Source organism: Linepithema humile, chromosome 1 (assembly GCF_040581485.1).
Source record: "Linepithema humile isolate Giens D197 chromosome 1, Lhum_UNIL_v1.0, whole genome shotgun sequence".
NCBI lineage: Eukaryota > Metazoa > Arthropoda > Insecta > Hymenoptera > Formicidae > Linepithema > Linepithema humile.
Genome location: NC_090128.1, coordinates 29,063,683 through 29,090,770, shown reverse-complemented (window position 1 = coordinate 29,090,770; position 27,088 = coordinate 29,063,683). Strand labels below are relative to the sequence as shown.

The 27,088-nt window shown below is 34.5% G+C and overlaps 3 protein-coding genes across 3 annotated transcripts; all 3 read right to left on the bottom strand.

Annotated features, from left to right (window-relative positions):
- Positions 1–4,850: 4,850 nt before the first annotated feature.
- Positions 4,851–12,926, bottom strand: LOC105680047 (A disintegrin and metalloproteinase with thrombospondin motifs adt-2-like). The gene is made up of 8 exons (XM_067351830.1): positions 12,708–12,926; positions 12,400–12,612; positions 11,540–12,276; positions 10,027–10,710; positions 9,079–9,782; positions 8,152–8,835; positions 7,572–7,938; positions 4,851–7,514 (listed from the first exon to the last, which is right to left on the bottom strand). Exons 1-5 carry the CDS (start codon positions 12,822–12,824, stop codon positions 9,656–9,658), a joined length of 1,878 nt encoding a protein of 625 aa, XP_067207931.1. The 5' UTR covers positions 12,825–12,926; the 3' UTR covers positions 4,851–7,514; positions 7,572–7,938; positions 8,152–8,835; positions 9,079–9,655.
- A 1,336-nt stretch (positions 12,927–14,262) lies between these two features.
- On the bottom strand, positions 14,263–19,287 carry LOC136999905 (uncharacterized). Its single transcript, XM_067354942.1, has 7 exons — positions 19,038–19,287; positions 18,738–18,950; positions 17,881–18,614; positions 16,956–17,642; positions 16,024–16,698; positions 15,442–15,815; positions 14,263–15,382 (listed from the first exon to the last, which is right to left on the bottom strand). Exons 1-7 carry the CDS (start codon positions 19,152–19,154, stop codon positions 14,781–14,783), a joined length of 3,402 nt encoding a protein of 1,133 aa, XP_067211043.1. The 5' UTR covers positions 19,155–19,287; the 3' UTR covers positions 14,263–14,780.
- Positions 19,288–20,876: 1,589 nt separating this feature from the next.
- LOC136997094 (A disintegrin and metalloproteinase with thrombospondin motifs adt-2-like) lies at positions 20,877–24,039 on the bottom strand. The gene is made up of 5 exons (XM_067347348.1): positions 23,627–24,039; positions 23,319–23,531; positions 22,465–23,192; positions 21,883–22,256; positions 20,877–21,824 (listed from the first exon to the last, which is right to left on the bottom strand). Exons 1-5 carry the CDS (start codon positions 23,741–23,743, stop codon positions 21,214–21,216), a joined length of 2,043 nt encoding a protein of 680 aa, XP_067203449.1. The 5' UTR covers positions 23,744–24,039; the 3' UTR covers positions 20,877–21,213.
- Between the last annotated feature and the right edge of the window lie 3,049 nt (positions 24,040–27,088).

Below are 27,088 nucleotides of genomic sequence, written 5' to 3'. Positions count from 1 at the left end.
GCGGCTCACCGCCACACAGCTGTACTGAAGCGGCATAATACGCCGCGGCGCCGCTACGCGCCGCAGGCCTTCTACCAGTTATAAGCTTGCGGACCCACCGCCAGGTGGCGCAGGCGGTGAAAAGCTTTCTCGCGATCATTGAAATATATACCATACTGGAACGAGCACGCCTTTGTTCTCGACCGGTCAGATGGAGATAGCTGTTCGGACCCGGATCTCTCTATCCAACCAACAGTTTTGGTCACGTGTTCACAGCTACTATTAGTCGAGAGTAGACGAGATAGAAAGAGAAATCCGGTACCGAGTCACTGCCTTGTCTGACCGTTTTGTCGAATGGAGGGGGTAGCCTGTGCTCGTTCCAGTATGGTATATAGTTCAATGCTCGCGATCAAGCTTCGATCGACGAGATATAAAAGAGCTGCTCCGCAAATCTTTACTCTCTCACTCGCTTCAAGGCGAGCTCTCACAAAGGGCCCTTGAACGGAGTCACAGCTCTGCTTCGAAGAGCGCAACCAGCAAGTCTTCTCGACTTTTCACAGTGCCTGGGAAGGCACGGAAGCGAGAGACTCAGCCTCAGCTCTGGCCGCACACCTCACGTAGGATGTACAGCTACGGTCAGCTGACGCACCAGCGTCGCCGTCGCCACCACAGACTCTACAGCGGAAAATAATTCCCTTAGAGTTCTGTGCCCGGTTGACTCGGCCCCCACGTGACACTCACGTTCCGGGGACATCCGAATGCGAAGGCCTCTCCCGCCTCGGCTCGCAGACTCACTTGCGACTCACATCGAGAGCCGGACGGTCGCAGCGCATGGCACAACGGAGACATACTCCACCGCAACGCAAACCTCGCCGCCGGGATGCAACACGCACCCTCGCATGAATCGTCCTGTTAAGGACCCGATTCCAACCACGCAGACGCGGCCGGTAATATCTTACCGCGCCCGTCACCTTTCATTCGAAACTCGCGGCCTTACACTCTGCCGCGAATGCGCCGCTGGCGCACTCAAGTTACACACACACCTGTACATACATACTTCTCTCTGACAAAGAAATAAACACATTTCTACACAATTGACTCTATCTCACTTCTCACCAGTCGAACACAATTCCTTAGGCTTAACGCCTATAGTATATATAAACTTACAGATGGCCGATCTCATAAACAGCATCAACAGATGATTTGATTCTTGATGAATCACGTAATTCTACTATAGCGCAAGAGAAAAGCGGATCGCATGTGCCATCATGATAGGATTTTTCGTAATATTATAATTCCTCTCCATCTCGTAATAATTTTCAAATTTTACTACAATTTTTTTACAAAGTTTTACTCCGGTTAAGTAAAGAGCAATATCACAGTGACGCGGATTATTATTGTCCGGAAAATTAAGAGAATTCGCGTATGTGCAGAACAAATCGAGCCGTTCGTCAGCGTCGTCGTCAAAAACTGTCAAATTTAGCATGTGTTCTTTAAGCATATTCAAACGTATTAACGTAATATTGATAAAAACTTTCAAACTCGAACGATTAAAGGCAGCTTGAATACGATCCACATAGTCTAACATCATATTGTATAGCTTATCCACATCATTGTCTAGAATAGGCATGTACATATCATATGCTGCTTCGTCGACGAAAACGGCTAGTTCTATAGTTAAATTTTTTTGCGTTATATTATTATTGATGTTTTCCTTTTTAGAGGTTTCCTTTTCAAGGATCATCGTTTTTGCTTGATTTCTAGGACATATTTTTTTCCAGAGGATTTTTATTTTGTTACGACTATTCTCCGACCATGTTATGTTTCTTTCCAAATCGCTATAACTTCGCTTTTGTGTTAACCCTAAACTGTTGAACAAATAAATTATTAATTTTAATTATATACATTACTTTGCAGTGTTTAATTAAAATATTTTTAATATTTTATAATTCATTAATAATTTACATAATAAACAATTAAAGAACAACATTTTTTAAAAGTGACTGTTTTTTTGTTGATTTTATTGTACAATTGTAAACTTACAGATTGCCGATATTATAAACAGCATCAACAGATGATGTGATCTCCGATGGATTACAGAATTTTACTATTGCGCAAAAAAAAACGCGTAGGACATGCGCCATCGTGATAGGATTTTCCTGTAATATTATAATTCCTCACTATTTCGAAATGATATTCATATCGTACTATAGTATTTTTACAATGATTTATTTCGGTTAAGTAAAGGGCAATATTCTAATCTTACGGATCATTATCGTCTGAAGAATTTAGAGAATTCGCGTATGCACAGAACGAAGGGAGCAGTTGGCCAGCGTTGCCGTCAGAAACTGGCAAATTTGACGGCTGTTCTCTGAGCATAATGAAACGTATCAACGTAATATTTATAAAAACATCCAAACTCGGATGATTAAAAGCAGCCTGGATACGATCCACATAGTCTAATATCATATTCTGTAATTTATTGTCATTGTGCTTTACAATCAACATGGACGTATAATATGCTGCTTCGTCGACGAAAACGGCAAGTTCCACGGTTAAATTTTGTTTCGCATTGCGTACGTGACGTCGCTTCTGTTTAAACATGTGCCAATGGTAAAGATTTAAATTAACAAAATATTCTAGTGATCTTGTAATAAGATGAGGTCTGCCAAAAAAAAGATTAGTTTCTTCTCTAAAATCGTCGATTAAGCACATAGACGTGAACTCGTTCCAAGGCCGAATCTCTAACGTGTCGTTTTCCACAAAAATATATCCTTCCTACTTTTAAAAAACATGTATTTGTTTTTTACGTGTCACACTTGTATTTAAAATGAAAAATATTACAGTATTCAAGTAAAAACATAAAAATTTTGAAACTGTCTGTTTTTCGTATAATATTACTGACCAATCCATGTTCATAACAAAAGTTGATGGTTAGGTTATGACTTGATATGTTTAATTCCAACAATTTCTGTGTAACGTTTTTCGCATTATATTTTTATCCTTTGAACGCAGGCGATACATTTCTATCACTTTTACGCAGATTCGGTTGTATCAATCGTCCGAAAACTTTTAGTGTTTTTGGTATCTGTAATTTGAATGACAATTAAAAAAAATTTGGTAATTCTCAAATAATGACGGTCGAGTAACAAATAAAATAATACCGTAAAACGCATGTTTTACGTAAAACAACTGCTTTATTCTTGTCGGGTTCGATGCCGGCAGTAATATTGTTTCCATATTTCGCGTGAGATGTGCGTAAATTTCAATTAGTAAGATTATTATCACAAATTTCGATATATAGGACATATTATATTTTAAGTTTTTCAATTTTAAACAATTAATTAAATAAATTATATACACGCATTAGCATTTTCGCGTTCGTTATATCTAATATGATTGCAAATGTAATCCGAACTGACGCATGAGGAATATCATTCGTGTGGTGTGACATCTATTAAACATTCTTTGTTTGCTACATGCATATGTATAAATATTAATGTTTCTAAAACCAAAAGTATAGAAGTGGTATTTACGATATCGGTTCAAGATTTAGGTTTATAACATGTAATTTATCAGTAATATGTATAATATGTAACATTGATCGGAAACGTAAAAGTTTAATTTTTAATAATTTGATTTCAAAATGTTGATAATTAATGTTGGTATATAAAATTGTCGTTTATGCGTATTCGTAATGTCTTGTAAGTTACGTTAAAATTCAGGGTCAATGGAAATCAAACGAAGAGAAGAAACAAATTAATAAAATTATACATATTGCGACAGACATTGTTAAGAATTAATATTTTTATACATTTGTTCTGTTTAATAAAATTTGTTGGTAAAAATTATTAAGAGTTGAAAAATATTTGTTTAGTAGTAATATTGAGTTAATAAATATATCGAAATCTATCATATGTAACATCATTTTTACGTAGTGCAAATCTAGCAATGTGACACGCTTATAAGTGCAATAAAGGATTTTTTATTAACAATGAATGATTTGAGAAATATCCAATCATGTGATACGTAGTTCAATACAATTATAAATAAACAAATATAAAGATAGAGAAAGCAACACTTAGTTTAAGTAATATATATTTGAGTAGTACATTATAAATTTTACGAGATTTGAAGTTTACTTAATTGATCTTCTTATGGAAGAAGAACCTACTAATTAATTCGATAATTACTTCTAATGCAATGGCTGTAGCTGTAATAGCGCGTCCGACGAAGAAATAAAGCGGGTACCAATGACGAAAATCGATTCAGATACTCAATTAATTCTGAGCACTGATTTATCATCATATTTTTTTCGAATTTTTATTAACTAATTGTTACGTCCTGATCAGACTTCACGATTCTTTTCTTTTTATTAAATACCAGACCTAGTAAACACGGGACCAACAAAAAACTTTTAAAGAATATTATAACGCCAGAGCTGTTTTTCTCACGAGACACCATGAGCTCGAACTTTCTCACAGAGAAAAATAGCAAGGGGGATAGATATTTGAAAATACCTTGGTCGGTCAGCGTGCCTATCGTCGTCAGAAAAATCATAAAAGTCAAAACTTGCGGTAACCGGAGTCTTTAGTCGACTCCAGATGTTTAAAGTAGGAAATAAAAACTGGCACTAGCTAGCCATATACTTGGATTCTGCCTACGGGAACCCTAATAGATAGGATTTTACCGAGTGACGATCGGGTAATGACCACAGTCGCACGCCTAGAAGGCATGACACCTGATACGGTGCACGTGTTCAGTAGGTCTGGGAAACCGAGATGCATTAATCGCACTCTCCACGCGACCCCAGGGCCACGCGACAGTCGTAAACTGTCAAATTTATTAGATCAGTGACCCAAGGCCTCGCGAACTCATATACCGATTCTCAACCCTCCAATCCGAAAGCCGGGAATCGGGGCAAGCACCTCTATAGACCACCCTTCATTCCGTCGTACGGTCTAAAGACTACGCCCACCTAGATCTTAAGACACTGAGATGCACCCCACCTATACTAATTAACACCAACCGGGTTACGCCACCTCAAAAACCTACCCCCATCGCATATGGACCCGAAACGACGCTATTCCTTATTCGTTAGGGCCCCTTTCTTCCTACCCCCATTCCAAGTAACTTAATTACCTAAACCTAATCCTATTAGTTAAAAATGACGCCATCCTCCCCCACATTAAAAATCTTCTCACAAGACTAATTCCTATTCGATCCCCGCTTCAAAAACCTAAGATTTTCCAAATGGATCCACCCCAAGGAAAGGGTATAAAAACCCGTGTTTTGGTGGCTCCAAGCGCAATTATACCCAATTAGTCACTCAGTTATCAAGCAAGTTTTGCCAAGTCCTTAAGACAGTTTTCCGAGTAGTTCTGGCCGCGAAATAAAAAAGGTCGATACTTTGTCACGACCAAGTAGAGGGTTCATCACCCTGACGACACCATCCAGCAGCAGGGTGCCCACACGTTGACAAAAGGGTCCGACGCCTACACACCATCCCTCAACGGGGCGCCTGCTCAAAACCACCGTACACATTCAACTCAATCCGAAAGTATCCTGTAACGAGTAAGTTAGTTCATTTGTTTTATTTTTCCTCTCTTTATTATTATTTTGTGCTCCGTCCCTATAAACTTTGTTGTGCTATTTATCAGTGAGAACTAAAAATTTGCCGCGACTCAACAATCGGCGGAATCGCTCGGACCTTTCGGCATTCGCTCTCTGCATAGCTATATTCCTCCCACCATACCTTAGATACGCGGCGAGGGTCACCGTAAGACCCGTTAGAATTAGGCGACACACCCCACGTATAACCACACACACTCAAACCGACCCACCTCCCGTATCACCATCGATTCCTCAGGAATCTCCTCAACAATCTCCTCAACAATCTCCTCAACAATCTCCTCAACAATCTCCTCAACAATCTCCTCAACAATCTCCTCAACCCTTTCTTGACCTTTCACCACTTCCTACCCCCAGGTCCATCTCTCCGATCCTTGAAGAGCTCCTGGACTACAGACCCCCTTCGCCTGTCCGTTTCCACCCTCCTCCAGCAGAGGCTCAACTGGAGGAACTCCCACATAACGATCCGGAGTTTGACAACATATCCGTCAACTCCGAAGCCACCACCATTGAATACGTCGAGCCTCCTCCGCATCTTCCTAACCCTGAATTTACAGGGTTTGATTTCTTAAATCTAGTCCTTTCCCCTGAGGAATAATCCACACACACACACACACACACACACACATTTGTAAAGAATACACAAATAAAATTATTAGCACCTGCAATTAAGAATTAAGTTTTGTATCCTAATTATAAATTCAATCAAATTAAAATGTTGTCTTTAATAAATTAAACTTTTGTTCTTTTTTATTTAACCACACCCTCCTCGTTCGTCACCCCCCTCACACCTTCCCTCTCAAATTGCGCACAAAGGTTCCGCCCCGGGTAATAGGGATTCAATTCCTTGACCCAAAAAGGGGACCACGAGCGGTTGACTTGTTGACGGAGTAAAAACGACTCTTCCAGTCGCTGACCCGTCGCAAGTCCTAAACGTGCCGCTCGGCTCGTGCGGTCAGGTCCGTTTACGTCGATCGCCGAGCCCAACGAAAAAATTCTACATCTATCAGGACGTAACATAATAAATACTTACTTTATTTTTTATGCAATTACTAACAGTTATCTGGACTTTGGATGAAATTTTTTATGTCAATAATTTGACGTATTTCACTGCGTATAAGTTTATTTTTTGCTAACAATAAATGGATTTATTGATTAAAATATAAAGTAACAACGATAATTCTACGGATTTTAGATTTTATACTGAACAAATACTAAACAGATCTAAATTGAATTATGCTTGTTTTGCAATTTTATTTCCTCTTAGATTTTTGCCCGCACATGTCGAGAAGCTTTTGGTAATTATTCTTTGATTAAGTAGTTTTCCGGCAGACAGTAATGCTGACGACAATAATAATTCTGCCCATTCTCCTCGTGACACCACGTTCCATCTGGAAAGTACGGGTCGATACCTGATTCAAACAATTCCAAACGTGGTGTGTAGAAATGAGATATACTATGTTCAGCAGATGTTTTTTCTTCTCGTTGACAGTATATGGTGCAGGCTATCCACGGTTCCTCAGCGTCATGAAAGTTTTGCAGACCTGACCCAATTTTCGGTATGTAATTGAAATGTACTTTGTACTTTGTTTTTAATTTTAAGTTGAATTCAGTGCATTTTGAAGCAGTATATTCGGCAATCGTTTTGCGTTCTTCAGAGCAAAGTCTGAAGTCATCACACAGAACCACGTCGTAATATGGCCCATTACAACTAGCTGTTTTAGTACCATGTTTGCAAAAACGTCGTTTGATTATCACGCCTTTCGATTTCGTCAAGCAATCGCTTTTACAGGAGTCTTCCTTCCATTTACTCCAGTTATCTCCTTCACAATATGGGAGAGATGGTTCGATTACGGGCACGCATTCTCCGCCGCGACATTCTTTCTCGAGTGCACAATGAGTTCCTTAATAAAATTCAATAAATTAAAAACTGAAGTATCTAATTTGATAAAAAGACATACCATCCAGCGCTGCTCCTGCGAAGAAATATCCATTCTCGTGAGGCGTTTCGCATTGTAAGACTTGACATATATCATGCAACGTGACTACGTTTGCATCTTTGTCTCGCAAAAATAATTGACATTGTGCTTTGGCAGTCCAGTCCCTTCCGGGTAAATCGTGATAACGTGAATGGTCCAATCCATCTTTGAAAATTTCTCGTCTCGTGTGATCGCGAAGACACGGTTTTGTTTCCAGAGTTCTTTCGCAATGTTACGGCTACACTCGGACCATGCTGTTTGACCCCGACGGAATTGCGAATCTGCCATGATGTATTTGCCGTTCCCACACGTCAAATTGAAAGAGTCATTATCGTAAGCTATTCCTAATCTTTAGAACAAATAAATTACTTTTACAGAGAAATATGCTTCATTTGCAATATTTTTGTATACATTGTAGTTTCTGAAAAGTTTTACACTTTAAAATTTAAATATTTTAAAAATCTCTAAGTAGTTTTTATCTTTTAGTTGTACAAATAAGAAAATTCTTTTAATAAATATTATGTACTTAATTTGTATGTAAAAGTGATATACATAAACATACAGATGGCCGATTTCATGAGCAGCAGTAAGAGACGTCGCAAAACCCGAGAGTGTGATCTTATTTGTAGTACCGATTTCTACTACGACGCACGACAAATAGTGGGTACACGAGTGATTGATATAAGCCCTTCCTATGGTGCCATATGATTTTTGTGCGTTTTTTATCTTATAAAGATCTATTCCGGTTAGGTAAAGGCCAATGTCCCAGTGATCGGGATCATTGTCTTTTGGAGGATTTTGATTTGTCGCGTATTCGCAGAACGAAGAGAGCAATCCTTCATCTTTCTTGTCGACAACATCTGACAAAATTGACAATTGTTCTTTCATAATTTCCCATCGTATTAACGATATATCAACAGAAGCACCGAAACTTGAATGATGCAAGAAAGCTTGAATTTGGTTCACGTATGCTAGTATCATATTGTTTAACTTATCCTCATCATTGTCCAGATTAGGCATGTACATATGATACGCTGCTTTATCGAAGAAAACGGCAAGTTCTATGGTTAATTATTTTTGCGAATTATCGACATTTTTCTTTTTCGAGATCATCGTTTTTGCTTGATCTCTAAGACATGTTTTTCTTTCCCATAATGTTTCCATTTCATTACGATTATACTCGGGCCATGTTATATTCCTTTCCAAATCGCTAGAATTTCGCTCTTTTGTTAATCCCAATCCTAAACTGTAGAACAGAAAAATTATTTACCATAAATATATCTTTCATTTTGCATTATTTAATTAAAATATTTTTAAATATCTTTTAATTTATTAATAGTTTGTATAACACACAATTAATAAAATAAAATTTCTTGAAAATGACTGTTTTCTTATTGATTTTATTGTACAATTGTACAATTAAATAAATTTCATTATAAAATATATTTTATTTTAAATTTATACGCAAAACTAATATATAAAAACTTACAGATTGCCGATCTTATAAACAGCATCAACAGATGATGTGATTTCGTATGAATTACGGAATTCAACTATTGCGCAAGAGAAAAGCGGATCGCATGCGTCATCGTGGTAGGCTCTTCCCGTAATATTATAATTCTTCTCTATTCGATAATGCGATTCAAATTTTACCATAACATTTTCATATAGTTTTACTCCGGTTAAGTAAAGAGCAATATCCCAGTGATTCGGATCAATATCATCCGGAGAATTTAGAGAATTTGCGTACGTGCAGAACGAAGAGAGCAGTTCGACAACGTTGCCGTCAGAAACTGGTAAATTTGACGGCTGATTTCTCCAAATACGCAAATTTATTAACGTAATATTGATAAAAACTGCCAAACTCGAATTATTAAAGGCAGCTTGAATACGATTCACATAGTCTAATATCATATTGTGTAACTTATCCTCATCATTGTCCAGAATAGGCATGTACATATGATACGCTGCTTCGTCGACGAAAACGGCCAGTTCTATAGTTGAATTTTTTCGAGTATTATCATTATTGATGTTTTCTTTTTTAGAGGTTTCTTTTTTAAGGATCATCATTTTTGCTTGATTTCTAAGACATATTTTTTTTTCCAGAGGTTTTTTATTTTGTTACGACTATCTTCCGACCATGTTATGTTCTTTTCCAAATCGCTAGAACTTCGCTCTTGTGTTAATCCCAAACTGTAGAACAAATATATTATAGTATTAATTTTAAATATATGCATTACTTTGCAGTGTTTAATTGAAATATTTTTAATATTTTATAATTTATTAATAATTTATATAATAAACAATTAAAAAACAACATTTCTTAAAAGTGACTGTTTTCTTGTTGATTTTATTGTACAATTGTACAATTAAATTAATTTTATTATAAAATATAATTTATTCTTAATTTATTTGTAAAACTAATATAAAAACTTACAGATTGCCGATATTATAAACAGCATCAACAGATGATGTGATTATCGATGGATCACGGAATTCTACTATTAAGCAAGAAAAACGCGCAAAGCATGCGCCATCGTGATAGGATTTTCCTGTAATAGTATAATCCTTTATTATTTCGTAATCATATCCATATTGTACTATAGTATTTTCACAAAGATTTATTCCGGTTAAATAAAGAGCAATGTCCCAGTGATACGCATCGTTATCGTCTGAAGAATTTAAAGAATTCGCGTATGCACAGAACGAAGGGAGCAGTTGGCCAGCGTTGCCGTCAGAAACTGGCAAATTTGATGGCTGTTCTTTGAGCATAATTAAACGTATCAACGTGATGTTTATAAAAACATCCAAATTCGGACGATTAAAGGCAGCCTGGATACGATCCACATAGTCTGATATCATATTCTGTAACTTATCGTCATTGTGCTCCACAATCATCATGGACGTATAATATGCTACTTCGTCGACGAAAACGGCAAGTTCTATGGTTAATTTCTTTTGCAATTTATCGACATTTTCCTTTTTAGAGATCATCGTTTTTGCTTGATCTCTAAGACACGTTTTTTTTTCCCAGAGTTTTTTAGATTTTTTACGACTATACTCGGACCATGTTACGATCATTTGCGAATCGCCAGAACTTCGTTCTGGTATAAGTCCTAAACTGTAAAACAGATAAATTATTAATTTTAAATATATGTTTTACTTTGCATTGTTTAATTAAAAAATTTTTAAATATTTTTTTATTTATTAATTGTTTATATAACAAACAATTAGACAATAAAATTTCTTAAAGATTAAAATTTCTTAAAAGTGATTTTTTACTTGTTGACTTTATTATACAATTGTACATTTAAATAAATTCTTGTAGGGTGTTAGAATTGTTAAAATTATACGTAAGATTAGAATTATAAGTTATACGTAAGATGGTTTTAATAAGCGCGCGTACGCGAGCGCGAGCGTGAGCACAGCTAAGTTATAGATTCCGCGAGTGACCGCGACGCGACGCATTAGAGTCGCATTAGAGTTAGCATTAGAGATGAGAGTTAGTATGAGTTAAAGTGTGTGTGAATTGAGAGTGAGTGACATAGGACGTAGGACGTAGGACGTGACGAAGTGCGTAGAAATAAAGACGATTACGAGATTACGACAATACGCATTACGAGCGGTTGTATTATTATACGATCGATTACGAGTACTGTGAGCTACTACGAGTATCACGAGTATCACGAGTTACGAGTTATTACGAGACTATGAGTTATTACGAGACTGCGAGCTGTGTGAAGTATTTTACAAGACTGAGACGGCGAGATTGTGAGACTGCACGTACTACGAATCGTATTAAGCATTTTGTTAGATTACCAGTATTAAAATTCTTTCATTTTCTTATTATTAATCAAAGAGTCTTATGAGTTTTGTGATACACCCTACATTCTAATAAAAAATATTATGTATTCTTAATTTATACGTAAAACTAGTTCTCAAAAACTTACAGTTCACCAATTTTCTCAATAGCAGTAAGAGAGTATTCGACTTCAGATTGATCACGAAATTCTGCTATCGCGCATGAAAGAAGCAAATCGCATACGCCTTCGTAGTGAGCCCTTCCCGTAATCTCAAAATTTCTCTCACTTCTGTAATGCCCTTTATGTTTTACTAGAATATCTACATAAAGATCTATTCCGGTTAAGTAAAGGCCTATATCCCAATGATTCGGATTATCATCGTTCGTAGGATTGAGAAAATTTGCATATTTGCAAAACGAATCGAGCAGTTGGCCAGCTTCGCCGTCGGAAACTGGCAATTTTGACAGCTGTTCTGTCGGCATCTTCAAACGTATTAAGGTAATATTCATAAAGATATCCAAACTGGGATGATTAAAGGCAGCCTGGATGCGATTCACGTACGCTAATATAATATTGTGCAACTTATCCTCATCATTGTCCAAAATAGACATGAACGTATTATATGCTGCTTCATCGACGAAAACGGCAAGTTCCATGGTTAAATTTTGTTGCACATTGCGTACGTGACGTCGCTTCAGTTTAAACATGTCCCAGCGGTAAAGACTTGAACCAGCAAAATATTCCATTGATTTTTTAATAACATGAGGTTTGCCAAGTGAAAGATTAGATTGTCCTCTAAAATCGTAGATTAAACACATAGGCGTGAAATCGTTCTGCAAAGGCTGTATCTCTAACGTGTTGTTTTCCACAAAAACAAATCCTTCCTGCTTTTAAAAAGATATATTTATTCTTTATGTGTCATTGTATATAAAACGAAAAATAATAAAGGTCACAAGTAAACACATAAAACTTTTAAAACTGTTTGTTTTTCATGTAATATTACTGACCAATCCATGTTCATGACAAAAGTTGATAACCGCAGAGCTGATATGATCTTCATGATAATAAAAGCAATGACTTGATACGTTTAATTTAAACAATTTCTCTGTCACACCTTTCGCATTATATTTCCATTCTTTGAACGCAGGCGATACAATTCTAGCACTTTTACGCAGATTTAGTTGAATCAATCGTCCGAAAACTTTCAATGTTATTGGTATCTGTAAATTGTATGACAATTTAAAGAAAAAACTTGATAATTCTTGATTAACAATGGTTAATTAACAAATATAATAATACTGTAAAACGCACGTACCTCTTTTGCGCCTGTCGGGTTTGATGCCGGCAGTAATATTGTTTCCATATCTCGCGTGCAATGTGCGTAAATTTCAATTAGTAAAATTATTATCACAAATTTTAATATAAAAAACATGTTATTTTATAAATTTTTTAATTTTAGCAATTAATAATATAATTTATATATACGCATTAGCACTGTCGTGTTCGTTATATCTGATATGATCGCGAATGAATCACGAACTGGCGTATGAAAAATTTCTTTTGTGTCAAGTGACATCTACAGCACATTCTCTCTTTGTATATGTACAAATATTTATGTGTTTAAAATCTAAAGTTTTGAAGTGGTATTTACGATAACGGTATGGGATATAGGTTTATAAAATGTATTTTATTATTAATATGGATAATATGTAACATTGATCGGAAAAGTAAAAGTTTAATTTTCAATAATTTAATTTCAAAATGTTGATAATTAATGTTGGTATAGAAAATTGTCGTTTATGCATATTCATAATGTTTTGTAAGTTACGTTATAATTCAGGGTCAATGAAAATCGAACGAAGAGAAGAAACAATTAAATAAAATTATACATATTGCGACAAACATTGTTAAGAATTAATATTTTTATACATTTATTCTGTCTAATAAAATTTGTTGGTAAGAAATATTAAGAGTTAAAAAATATTTATTAAGTAATATTGAGTTAATAAATATATCTAAATCAATCACTTGTAACATCATTCTAACGTAATGTAAATTTAACAATGTGACACGCTCATAAGTGCAATAAGGAATTTTTTATTGGCAATGAATAATTTGAGAAATATCCAATCATGTGATACGTAGTACAATGAAATTATAAATATATATATACAAGTATAAATATAGAGAAAGCAATATTTTGTTTAAGTAATATATATATATATATATATATATATATATATATTTTTTCGATTCAGATGCTCAATTAATTCTGCGCACTGATTTATCATTATATTTTTATAATTATTATATTTTTATTTATTATTATATTTTTATATTTTTATTATTATATTATTAATTGTATATACGATAACGATTTAGAATGTGGGTTTATAAAATGCAATTTGTCGTTTATACATGTCCGTAATGTCTTGTAAGTTACGTTAGAATTCAGTGTTGAATGAAAATCGAACGAAGAAAAGAAACAAATAAATAAAATTATACATATTGCGACAGACATTGTTAACAATTGATATGTTTTTCATGTTTAATCTGACTAATAAAATTTGTTGTTAGAAAGTATTAAAAGTATAAAATACAAATTGAATAATAATATTGCGTTAATAAATATATCGAAAATCAATCACTTCTAACCTCATTCCACTGTAATGCAAATCAGGCGATGTGACACACCCATAAGTGTAATAAAGGATTTTTTATTAGCAATGAATGATTTGAGAAATATCCAATCATGTGATACGTAATTCAATATAATATCTATAAATATAGAGAAACCAATATTTTGTATAAATAATAATATATATATATATATATATATATATATATATATATATATATATATATATATATTTTAATAGTTCGTTATAAAATTCATGAGGTTTAAACATTAAGTAATCGATGTTTTTATGAAAGAACAACCAACTTATAATTCGATAACGCTACTTCTAATGCGCTTGGTTGCATTAGCCGTAGCTGTAACGGCGCACTTGATGAGGAATAAAACACAGGTACTAATGACGAATATAGATACAGATGCTAAATTAATTCGGAACACTTATTTAAAATTATATTCTTTTTTCATAAATATGTCAATTTATAACTATTAATTTGTTTTCCTTCTGCAATCTTAACAATGTAATTGATAGAATTTATTTTTTATGTTGATAATGTTACGTATTTTTTATAAATTTGATTTTTGTAACAAAAAATAGATTTCTTACGTAAAATAAAAAGTAACATCGCTTGTTCAACGGGCTCTAGAATTGATGCTTAACAAATTGTAAATGATTTCAAATTGATTTATGCGTATTTGCAATTTTATTTTTTCTTAAATCCTACTCTACACATATCAAGAAGCTCTCGACAATTATTCTTGGATTGAGTAGTTTTCCGGTAGACAGTAATGCTGGAGGCAGTAATAATTCTGGCCATCTTCGTAGTGACACCGTGTCCCATCTGGAAAGTATGGGTCGATATCTAAGTCGAGCATTTCCAGGCGTGCCACATATTCATATTGCTTTTTTGCAGCAGATACAATTCGTCGGCAATATACGGTACAGGCTATCCACGGTTTCGTCTTATCATGAATGACCTTCCATCCCGGCCCATTTTCTGGATCATAGTTGAAATATTTTCCGCCTTCCTTTTTCACCTTTAAATTGTATTCGGTGCATTTTATGGTAGCATATTCGGTAATTCTTTTGCGTTTTCCAGTGCAAAGTCCTGAGTCATTGCAAAGAACCACGTCGTAATATGGCCCATTACAACTAGCCGTTTTGTAAGTACCATGTGTGCAAAAACGTCGTTTGATTACCACGCCTTTGGATTGCGTCAAGCAACTGCTTTTACAGGAGTCTTCTTTCCATTCACTCCAATTATTGTCTTCACAATACGGAAAAATGTATGGTGGTTCGATAACGGCCACGCATTCTCCGCCGCGACATTCTTTCTCGAGTGCACAACGTGTTCCTAAAAAAAATTTTGTTAGAAACTTTAGATTGAACTCCTTAATTACAAAAAAGACATACCATCCAACGCAGGTCCGGCAAAGAAATACTCATTTTTGCGAGGCGTTTCGCATTGTAAGACTTGACATATATCATGCAACGTGACTACGTTTGCATCTTTGTCGCGTAAAAATAATTCACATTGCTCTTTGGCGGTCCATTCTCTTCCCGGCAAATCGTGATAACGCGAATGGCCCAGTGCATATGGATTTTCGGTCTCTTCTCGTCTTCTATGATCGAGAAGACACGGTTTTCTTTTCCTGAGATTTTTTGTAATGTTACGACTACACTCGGACCATGTTACTTGTCCCCGCAAATATTGAAACTCTGTCATTATGTATCTGCTTTTCGCACACGTCGAATTGATGAAGTCATTATCGTGTTTCATTCCTAATCTTTTGAACAATTAAATTATTACTTTCGAAAATATGCCTTATTTGCAATATTTTTAAATACTTTGTAGTTACTAAGAAGTTTTACATCTTAAAAAACTATATCTCTTTAAAACTTTGAATAGTTTTATCTTACAATTAAACAAATATGAAAATTCTTCTAATAAATTTTATATACTTAATTTGTATAAAAAAGTATACATAAACTTACAGATGGCCGATCTCATGAGCAGCAGCACGAGACGTCGCAAAACCCGAGACTGCGTTAGGACCGGTAGAACTGATTTCTACTAAAGCGCACGATAAAATCTCGGTACACGAGTAATTGACGAAAGAACTTCCTATAACACTATAATGCTTTTGTTCCTTTTCTGACTCATATAGATTTATTCCGGTCAGGTAAAGGCCAATGTCCCACTGAAGCGAATCAATCCCGTCTTTAGGATACAAAAAATTCAAGTAATCGCAGAATGAATTGATCATCTTTGTATGGTTACCGTCGAAAGTAGACAAATTTGATAGCTGTTTATCCATTATTACCAACTTTACCAATGAAATATCAACAAGAACACCAAAACTTGAATGATGCAACAAAGCTTGAATTTGGTTCACGTATGCTAGTATCATATCGCGTAACTTATCCTCATCATTGTCCAGAATAGGCATGTACATATGATATGCTGCTTCGTCGAAAAAAACGGCAAGTTCTATGATCAATTTCTTTTGCGTATTATCAATGTTTTCCTTTTTAAAGTTCATCCTTTTTGCTTGATCCCTAAGACATGTTTTTCTTTCCCATAGTGTTTCCATTTCATTACGATTATACTCGGGCCATGTTATATTCCTTTCCAAATTGCTAGAACTTTGCTCTGGTATTAATCCTAAACTGTAAAACAGATAAATTATTAATTTTAAGTATATGCCTTACTCTGCATTGTTTAATTAAAATATTCTTAAATATCTTTTAGTTTATTAATAGTTTATATAACAAACAATTAAAGAATAAAATTTTTTTAAAATGATTGTTTACTTGTTGATTTTATTGTACAATTCTACAATTAAATAAATTTCATTATATAATGTTATTTATTTTCAATTTATACGTTTTTGTAATGTTATTAAAACTAGTTCTTAAAAACTTACAGCTCTCCGATCATCTTAATAGCAGTAAGAGGGTATTCGACTTCAGATTTGTCACGGAATTCTGCTATCGCGCATGAGAGAAGCGGCTTACATACGCTATCGAAGTAAGTATATCCCGTAATCTGAAAATTCTTCTCATCTCTGTCATGCGTTTTAAATTTTACCATAACATTTTCATAAAGTTTTATTCCGGTTAAGTAAAGGGCAATATCCCAGTGATGCGGATTATTATCGTTCGGAAAATTTAGAGAATCCGCGTATGTGCAGAACGAAAAGAGCAATTCGCCAGCATTGCCGTCAGAAATTGGCAAATTTGACGGCTGTTCTCTCAGCATAATTAAACGTATTAACGTAATATTCATAAAAACATCCAAACTCGGACGATTAAAGGCAGCCTGGATGCGATTCACGTACGCTAATATAATATTGTGTAACTTATCCTCATCATTGTCCAAAATAGACATGGACTTATTATATGCTGCTTCGTCGATAAAAACGGCAAGTTCTATGGTTAAGTTCTGTCCCGCATTGTCATTATTGATGTTCTCCGGTTTGGAAATCATTGTTTTTGCTTGATCTCTAAGACACGTTTTTGTTTCCCAGAGTTTTTCAATTTTGTTACTATTCTTAGACCATGTTACGTACTTTTGCGAATCGCTAGAACTTTGCTCTTGTGTTAATCCTAAACTGTTGATCAGATAAATTATTAATTTTAAATATATGTTTCACTTTGCATTATTTGATTGAAATATTTGTATTTATCTTATGATTTAGTAATAGTTAACATGGTAAACAATTAAAGAATAAATTTTTTTAATAATGACTGTTTACTTGTTGATTTTATTGTGCAATTGTACAATTAAATAAATTTTATTATAAAATGTAATTTATTCTCTATATGTAAAACTAATATACAAAAACTTACAGATTTCCGATCTTATAAATAGCTTCAAGAGATGATGTGATTTCAGATGAATCACGGAATTCTACTATTGCGCAAGATAAAAGCGGATTGCATGCGCCATCTTGATAGGTTCTTCCCTTAATATCATAATTCTTTTCGGTTCTGTAATACGGTTGCAATACGTGAATATATTCATAAAGATTTATTCCGGTTAAGTAAAGGCCAATGTCCCAGTGACGCGGATCATTATCGTCCGAAGGATTAAGAAAATTCACGTATGTGCAAAAAGAATTGAGCAATTCTTTAGCGTCGCCATCAGAAATTGGCAAATTTAACTGCTGTTCTTTCAAATATTTTAAACTTATTAACGTAATATTGAAAAAGGCATCCAAACTCGGGCGACTGAAAGCATTTTGGATACGATTTACATAGTCTAATATCATATTGTGTAACTTATCCTTATCATTGTTCAAAATTGACATGGACGTATTATATGCTGCTTCGTCATAGAAAACGGCAAGTTCCACAGTTAAATTTTGTTGCGCATTGCGCACGTGACGTCGCTTTAGTTTAAACATGCCCCAGTGGTAAAGACTTGAATCAGCAAAATATTCCATTGATTTTTTAATAACATAAGGTTTGCCAAGTGAAAGATTAGATTGTCCTTTAAAATCGTAGATTAAACACATAGGCATGAAATCGTTCCGCAAAGGCTGTATCTCTAACGTGTTGTTTTCCACAAAAACAAATCCTTTCTGCTTTTAAAAAGATATATTTATTCTTTATGTGTCATTGTATATAAAACGAAAAATAATAAAGGTCACAAGTAAACACATAAAAATTTTAAAACTGTTTGTTTTTCATGTAATATTACTGACCAATCCATGTTCATGACAAAAGTTGATAACCGCAGAGCTGATATGATCTTCATGATAATAAAAGCAATGACTTGATACGTTTAATTTAAACAATTTCTCTGTCACACCTTTCGCATTATATTTCCATTCTTTGAACGCAGGCGATACAATTCGATCACTTCTACGCAGATTCAGTTGAATCAATCGTCCGAAAACTTTCAGTGTTATTGGTATCTGTAATTTGAATGACAATTAAAAAAGAAATTTGATAATTCTCGAATAACGAGCAACAAATAGAATTAAACTGTAAAACGCACGTACCTTTATTGCGCCTGTCGGATTCAATGCCGGCAGTAATATTGTTTCAATATCATGCGTAATTTGCGCGTACGTTTCATTTAGTAAAATTATTATCATATATTTCAATAAAAAAAACATTTTATTTTTTTAAGTTCTCGTTCAATTTCAAACTATTAAACTATTAATCAAATAATTTATATACTCGCACTAGCACTGTCGCGTTCGTTATATCTGATATGATCACGAATGAAACACGAACTGGCGTATGAGAAATATCTTTCGTGTAGTGTGACACCTATTGTATATTCTCTCTTTGCTACATGTATATGTATAAATATTTATGTTTTTAAATCCAAACGTTTAAATGTAGTATTTACGATGACGGTATAAAATGAAGGTTTATAAAATGTAATTTATCACTAATATGTATAATATGTAACATTGATCGGAAACGTAAAAGTTTAATTTTTAATAATTTGATTTCAAAATGTTGATAATTATTGTTGGTATATAAAATTGTTGTTTATGCGTATTCGTAATATCTTGTAAGTTACGTTGAAATTCAGGATCAATAGAAATCAAAGAAAAGAAACAATTAAATAAATTTATACATATTGCAACAGACATTGTTAAGAATTAATATTTTTATGCAATTATTCTGTTGAATAAAATTTGTTGGTAAAAAATATTAAAAGTTAAAAATATATATTGAGTAGTAATATTCAGTTAATAAATATATCGAAATCAATTATTTGTAACATCATTCTAACGTAATGTAAATTTAACAATGTGACACGCTCATAAGTGCAATAAGGGATTCTTTATTGGCAATGAATAATTTGAGAAATACCCAATCATGTGATACGTTGTACAATACAATTATAAATATATATACAAGTATAACTATAGAGAAAGCAACACTTTGTTTAAGTAATATACATATATATTTAAGTAGTATATTCTAAATTTCACGAGATTTAAAGTTTACGTAGTCGATCTTCTTATGGAAGAAGAATCTACTAATTAATTCGATAGCAACATGTAATGCATTGGCTGTAGCTGTAACGGCGCGTCCGACGAAGAAGGAAAGCAGGTACCAATGACGAAAATCGATTCAGATGCTTAATTAATTCTGAGCACTGATTTATCATCATATTTTTTTCGAATCCCTGTCAACTAACAAATGTTTATTTTTTTCTTTATGCAATTACTAACTATTAAGTTATTTGGATTTTGCATGGAATTTTTTTTATGTCGATAATTCGACGTATTTCTTCTCGTATAAATTTACTATATGCTAACAAAAAATGGATTTATTGCTTAAAATAGAAAGTAACGACGATAATTTAATGCAGTGCTCGGAATTAGTCTGAACATTTCAGCCGATTTCCGTGGTATACGCCTCCATTCCTCTCCTTACCGCGCGCGCCGCAGCCGCTAGGGCCAGCGCCGCCGAGCGTTAGGAGCGGCACTATCTGATTAGGTTCTATGAGTAGGTCCTTCTCCCTATTTATTAAAATTTAAAAAAATTTATTAAAATTTATTAAAAATAAATTTTTTTTTAAATTTATTAAGTGGAAATATTTCAATAGATTTCTACGTCACCCATGAGGTACTAATACTGACACGTTTTTCAAAAAGTGGTTTTTATCTACATTATTGCATCAATTGTTCATTCTCATAAAAGGCTAAGAAAATCTAATTAAGAAAATCTCTTTTACATATATATTTTTTTTTAAATTAAGAATTTATTTTTATCTTTAGTGGAATAGGTCTACGGGGGAAACCATTAAAAAAAAAACGCGTCAGCATTAGTATCTCATGGGTGACGTGGAAATCTATTGAAATATTTTCACTTAATAAATTTAAAAATAAAAAATTTATTTTTAATAACTTTTAATACATTTTTTTAAATTTTAATAAATAGGAAAAAGAACCCACTCATAATCAGATAGTGTCGCTCCTAACGCTCGGCGGCGCTGGCCCTAGCGGCTGCGGCGCGCGCGGTAAGGAGAGGAAAGGAGGCGTATACCACGGAAATCGGCTGAAATGTTCAGACTAATTCCGAGCACTGATTTAATGGATCCTAAATTTTATACTGAACAAATACTAAACATTTCTAAATTGAATTACTCTTGTTTTGCAATTTTATTTTTTCTTAGATCCTTGCCCACACATGTCGAGAAGCTTTCGGTAATTATTCTTCAATTGAATTGTTTCCCGGCAGACAATAATGCTGGCGGCAATAATAATTTTGCCCATCTTTCTCATGACACCACGTTCCATCTGGAAAGTATGGTTCGATTTTTAAATCGAGCATTTCCTGGCGTGGTGCATAGGAAAAAAACAGACTGTAATTAGCAGATATTTCTTCTTCACGTAGGCAGTGTATGGTACAGGCTCTCCACGGTTCCTCGACGACATGGGAGGCCTGCTTTCCTGGCTCATTTAACGGTTCGTACTTGAAATATTCTTTGCACTGTCTTTTTATTTTTAGGCTAAGTTCAGTACATTTTAGAGCAGTATATTCGGCAATCGTAAAGCGTTCTTCAGTGCAAAGGCTGGAGTCATTACACAGAACCACGTCGTAATATGGCCCATCACAACTAGCCGTTTTGTAAATACCATGTTTGCAAAAACGTCGTTTGATTACCACGCCTTTGGATTTCGTCAAGCAATTGCTTTTACAAGAGTCTTCTTTCCATTCACTCCAATTATCGTCTTCACAATACGAAAAAATGTATGGTGGTGTGATAACGGCTATGCATTCTCCGCCGCGACATTCCTTTCCGAGTGCACAATTAGTTCCTGAAAAAAATTTAGTTCAAAATTTTAATTAAAGTTTCTAATTACAATAAAAACATACCATCCAACGCAGGTCCCGCGAAGAAATTCCTATTCCTGTCAGGCGTTTCGCATTGTAAGACTTGACATACATCATGCAACGTGACTACGTTTGCATCTTTGTCGCGTAAAAATAATTCACATTGTGCTTTGGCAGACCATTCCCTTCCAGGTAAATCGTGATAACGTGAATGGCCCAGTACATATGGATCATCGGTCTCTTCTCGTCTCGTGTGATCAAAAAGACACGGTTTTTCTTTCCACAGATTTTTCGTAATGTTACGACTACATGCGGACCACGTTACTTGTCCCCGTAGATATTGCCAATCTGACATTATGTATTTGCCATTCGGACACGTCGAATCGATAGAGCCATTATCGTGTTCCACTCCTAATCTTTTGAACAATTAAATTATTACGTTTAAAAATATGCCTTATCTGCAATATTTTTAAATACTTTGTTGTTACTCAAAAGTTTTACACTTTAAAAAACTAAATCTCTTAAAAACTCTGAGCAGTTTTATCTTTCAATTGCACAAATATAAAAATTCTTCTAATAAATATCATATACCTAATTGTATAAAAAAAGTATACATAAACTTACAGATGACCGATCTCATGAGCAGCAATACGAGACGTCGCAAAACCCGAGACTGCGTAAGGACCGGTAGAACCAATTTCTACTAAGGCGCACGATGAATTCTGTGTACACGAGGAATTAAAGAAAGAACTTCCTACAACACCATAATGCTTTTGTTCCTTTTCTGACTCATATAGATTTATTCCGGTCAGGTAAAGACCAATGTCCCACTGAAGCGAATCAATCCCGTATTCAGAATACAAAAAATTCACGTAATCGCAAAACGAATTGATCATCTTTTTATGGTTACCGTCGAAAGCAGACAAATTTGACAGCTGTTTATCCATTATTACCAACTTTACCAATGAAATATCAACAGGAGCACCGAAACTTGAATGATGCAACAAGGCTTGAATTTGGTTCACGTATGCTAATATCATATTGCGTAACTTATCCTCATCATTGTCCAGAATAGGCATGTACATATGATATGCTGCTTCGTCGAAAAAAACGGCCAGTTCTATAGTTAAATTTTGTCGAGCATTGCGTACGTGACGTCGCTTCAGTTTAAACATGTCCTGGTGGTAAAGTTTTGAATCAGCAAAATATTGCAGTGATCTTTTGATAACATAAGGTTTGCCAAATGAAAGATTTGATTGTCCTCTAAAATCGTCGATTAAGCACATAGGCGTAAACTCGTTCCGCAAGGGCCGAATCTCTATTGTGTTGTTTTCCATAAAAACAAGTCCTTCCTAATTTTAAGAAGATATATTTTTTTTTACATGTTATATTTGTATTTAAAACGAAAAGTAATACAGTATACAAGTAAAAACATAAAAATTTTAAAACAGTTTGTTTTTTTTTGTAATATTACTGACCAATCCATGTTCATGACAAAAGTCGATGGCCGCAGAGCTGATATGATCTTCATGATAATAATAGCAATGACTTGATACGTTTAATTCCAACAATTTTTCTGTAACGTTTTTAACATTATATTTCCATCCTTCGAACGCAGGCGGTACAACTCTATCACTTCCATGCAGATTCAGTTGAATCAATCGTCCAAAAACTTTTAGTGTTATAGATATCTGTAAAATAGATGACAATTAAGAAAATAATTTTAAAATTCTTAAATAACGACGATCGAGTAATAAATGGAATAATAACTGCAAAACGTACGTACCTCCTTTACTCCTGTCGGACTTAATGTTGGCAGTAATATTGTTTCCATATCTCGCGTGAGATGTGCGTAAGTTTTATTTAATAAGATTATTATCACAAATTTCGATATAATGAACATGTTATTTTATAAGTTTTTCAGTTTCAAGCAATTAATTAAATAATTTACACACGCATTTGCACTGTCGAGTTCGTTATATCTGATATGATCGCGTATGAAACACGAACTGGCGTATGAGGAATATCCTTTGTGTCATGTGACATTTATAACACATTCTCTCTTTGCTACATGTATATGTATAAATATTTATGTTTTAAAATCCATATTTATGTTTTAAAAGTTTAGATGTAGTATTTACGATAACGGTATAAGATCTAGGTTTATAAAATGTAATTTATCACTAATATGTATAATATGTAACATTGATCGGAAACGTAAAAGTTTAATTTTCAATAATTTAATTTCAAAATGTGGATAATTATTGTTGGTATATAAAATTGCCGTTTATGCATATTCGTAATGTCTTGTAAGTTACGTTAAAATTTGGGATTAATGGAAATTAAACGAAGAAAAGAAACAATTAAATAAAATTATATATATTGCGATAGAGATTGTTAAAAATAAATATTTTTATACATTTATTCTGTCTAATAAAATTTGTTGGTAAAAAATATTTATTGAGTAGTAATATTGAGTTTCCAAATATATCGAAATCAATCACTTGTAACATCATTCTAACGTAATGCAAATCAGGCGATGTGACACTCATAAGTGCAATAAAAGCAATAATTTTTATTTGCAATAAATTATTTGAGAAATATCCAATCATGTGATACGTAATTTAATACAATATCTATAAATATAGAGAAACCAATATTTTGTATAAGTAATATATATATATATATATATATATATATATATTTTAATAGTTTGTTATAAAATTCATGAGGTTGAACATTAAGTAATCGATATTCTTATGACAGAGGAACTTACTTATTACTTTGGTAGCACAATTTCTAATGCGCTTGGTTGCATTAACCGTAGCTGTAACGGCGCATTTGATGAGGAATAAAACACAGGTACTAATGACGAATATAGATACAGATGCTGAATTAATTCGGAACACTTATTTAAAATTATATTCTTTTTTATAAATATGTCAATTTATAATTATTAATTTGTTTTCCTTCTGCCATCATAATAATGTAATTGTTAGAATTTATTTTTTATGTCGATAATGATACGTTTTTTATAAATTTTTTTTTTATAAATTTGTGTTTTATAATAAAAAATAAATTTATTACGTAAAATAAAACGTAACATCGCTTGTTCAACGGGCTCTAGGATTGACGCTTAACAAATTGTAAATGATTTCAAATTGATTTATGCGTGTTTGCAATTTCATTTTTTCTTAAATCTTATGCCACACATATCAAGAAGCTCTCGACAATTATTCTTAGATTGAGTAGTTTTCCGGCGGACAATAATGCTGACGACAGTAATAATTCTGATCATCCTTGTATCTTTCTCATTACAGTTAACCTCCGAAATTACTTCCTCTACCTTGATGAGATACAATTATTTCTTACAACTACTTTTTGTTGTTTTCTACAGAATGCCGAGTGTATTCGTGTGATACCAAAAACTATATAGTCTTTGTTCTTATGTAAGTCGGGACGCATCGGGAATGTACATCGATTACATCGCGTATTTTGAAAGGTTTATTTCGATCAAAATTCATTGCGCGAGCAGCAGTGTTCACGTAAAACGATATTTTGTATTTTGTAACATTTATTTATTTTACGTGAGTATTTATCTTTAATTTTTACTCGTATATTTATTTATTTGTACTACAATATGGAATTGAAAAGCGCTGAAAAAGCTTTAAAACACAGAATTTTTATCAAGTAAAATTAATTTTTATATTAGATCACGCTGACAAATCTACAAACAAAATTTAAAAAATACGACACGAAATACAATAGAAGGCGAAAAATAAAATAGTAAATTATTTAACGAAATTAAAATTCTGAATGCAAAAAAAATATCTTGTAATGTGCAAAATATTATATATCATATTAGGAATTTCTTTCACTCACGGCAAGGGAAGGTTTGGTGGGGTTGTTTACATACGCTCTGTAGCCAATGTGCTCTATGTCCTCTCTCCCTCACTTCCACGCTTTCTCTCTCTCGCACGCGTATCGGCACGCACATTCCTTTCCCCTACTCCTAAATCACACTTGAATTCTTCGACACGACCAGTGATGCCAATTCGAGCTCGCTGGTACCATGGGTACCGTAGAAGAGGGGATACCCACACAAGCGAAATCGCTGACGTCACATGTCCGTGTTGCTCGGCGAGCACACGGTGCGTATCCCCTCCACTACGGTACCCATGGTACCAGCGAGCTCGAATTGGCATCACTGGACACGACCTTATACGAATGAATCCTTGCCTATGAATTGTTACTATTCGCACGGCGGGACTTGAGCGAGGCAGACCGTTCGCGTATCGGCGCGTTATTCCCCCCCCCCCCTCAACTATCCCCAATTCTTATTACTTTTCACAGTCTTTCACCTTCCTCCCCCTTTCTACCATTACCTGTTGCGTACATGGCAGCGTGTCGAACGCGTATTCCGTGCAATGAGCGATATTCGAGTTTAAATTTCATTCTAATATGACAAAATACGCGTCGGGAGTGTCGGCTAAAATATCGTATGATTATTGTAACATTGTTCCGCTGTAATTTCGCAGTAATATAAAACGCGGAGTGCCGTTTAAAGTGACGTGCGCTTTTCATATTCGCGTCGCGATTGCGTGTGAATACTTTATAGACCACTGAGAGGAGGAGGAGTTGTAGAGAGTTTCTTTTGCCGAGAGTTATAGCGAATCTATAGATGAATGCATTTTTACTGTATGACAAATATTGGGACACGATTTTTTTTGACTTTAGGCTTGGCTCGGGGGAGGGAAAGGTCGGTTTCAATCATAAAATCTCCACTACGGCAGGGCAATCTTCGGTTCTACGTGCAGCGCGCTAGTTGTACAGATAGCCGGACTGTCGAAGGTAGTCGAGGACGGCTACCGGAGTTAGTCAAACGCTACCGATTGCTTTTCAGATGTCTTGTATCTAGTCGGTTGATTGGATGACTAATCACCTCATCTTCTTCGAGCTTATCTTTGCCTTCTGTTTTGAGAGAATCGTGCCCCAATTGGTAAATGTGGTCGTCTGAAACGCGGACGGAATTCGCGCGTAACGTCACAGCTTGGACAATTCGATTCGATTCGCCTGTGATGTCGGGAGTGCCGTTTTAAGTATCGCGCAATTTTCGTATTCAGGTACGCATGCGAGCAATGCATGCGCCGCGAACGCGTGAGATTCAATGTGAGTGCTTCGAAGGACCACTGAGAGGAGGAGGAGGCTCAGGAGAAGCATCGGGCGCCGGCGGAGCAACTTTACGGTG

Bases quoted from the DNA above. Each gene is read 5' to 3' on its own strand.
- LOC136997094 (XM_067347348.1), bottom strand. From the start codon at position 23,743: ATGTTCATTATATCGAAATTTGTGATAATAATCTTATTAAATAAAACT. The intron at 23,532-23,626 runs GTACGTACGTTT...TCTATTTTACAG, and splicing joins GTCCGACAGGAGTAAAGGAG to ATATCTATAACACTAAAAGT. The intron at 23,193-23,318 runs GTCAGTAATATT...TCTTAAAATTAG, and splicing joins TTTGTCATGAACATGGATTG to GAAGGACTTGTTTTTATGGA.
- LOC105680047 (XM_067351830.1), bottom strand. From the start codon at position 12,824: ATGTTTTTTATATTAAAATTTGTGATAATAATTTTACTAATTGAAATT. The intron at 12,277-12,399 runs GTCAGTAATATT...TTTTAAAAGCAG, and splicing joins TTTGTCATGAACATGGATTG to GAAGGATTTGTTTTTGTGGA. The intron at 10,711-11,539 runs GTAAGTTTTTGA...TCTGTTTTACAG, and splicing joins ATTGAGAAAATTGGTGAACT to TTTAGGACTTATACCAGAAC.
- LOC136999905 (XM_067354942.1), bottom strand. From the start codon at position 19,154: ATGTTTTTTTTATTGAAATATATGATAATAATTTTACTAAATGAAACG. The intron at 18,951-19,037 runs GTACGTGCGTTT...TTCAAATTACAG, and splicing joins ATCCGACAGGCGCAATAAAG to ATACCAATAACACTGAAAGT. The intron at 15,816-16,023 runs GTAAGTTTATGT...ATTGTTCAAAAG, and splicing joins GCTCATGAGATCGGCCATCT to ATTAGGAATGAAACACGATA.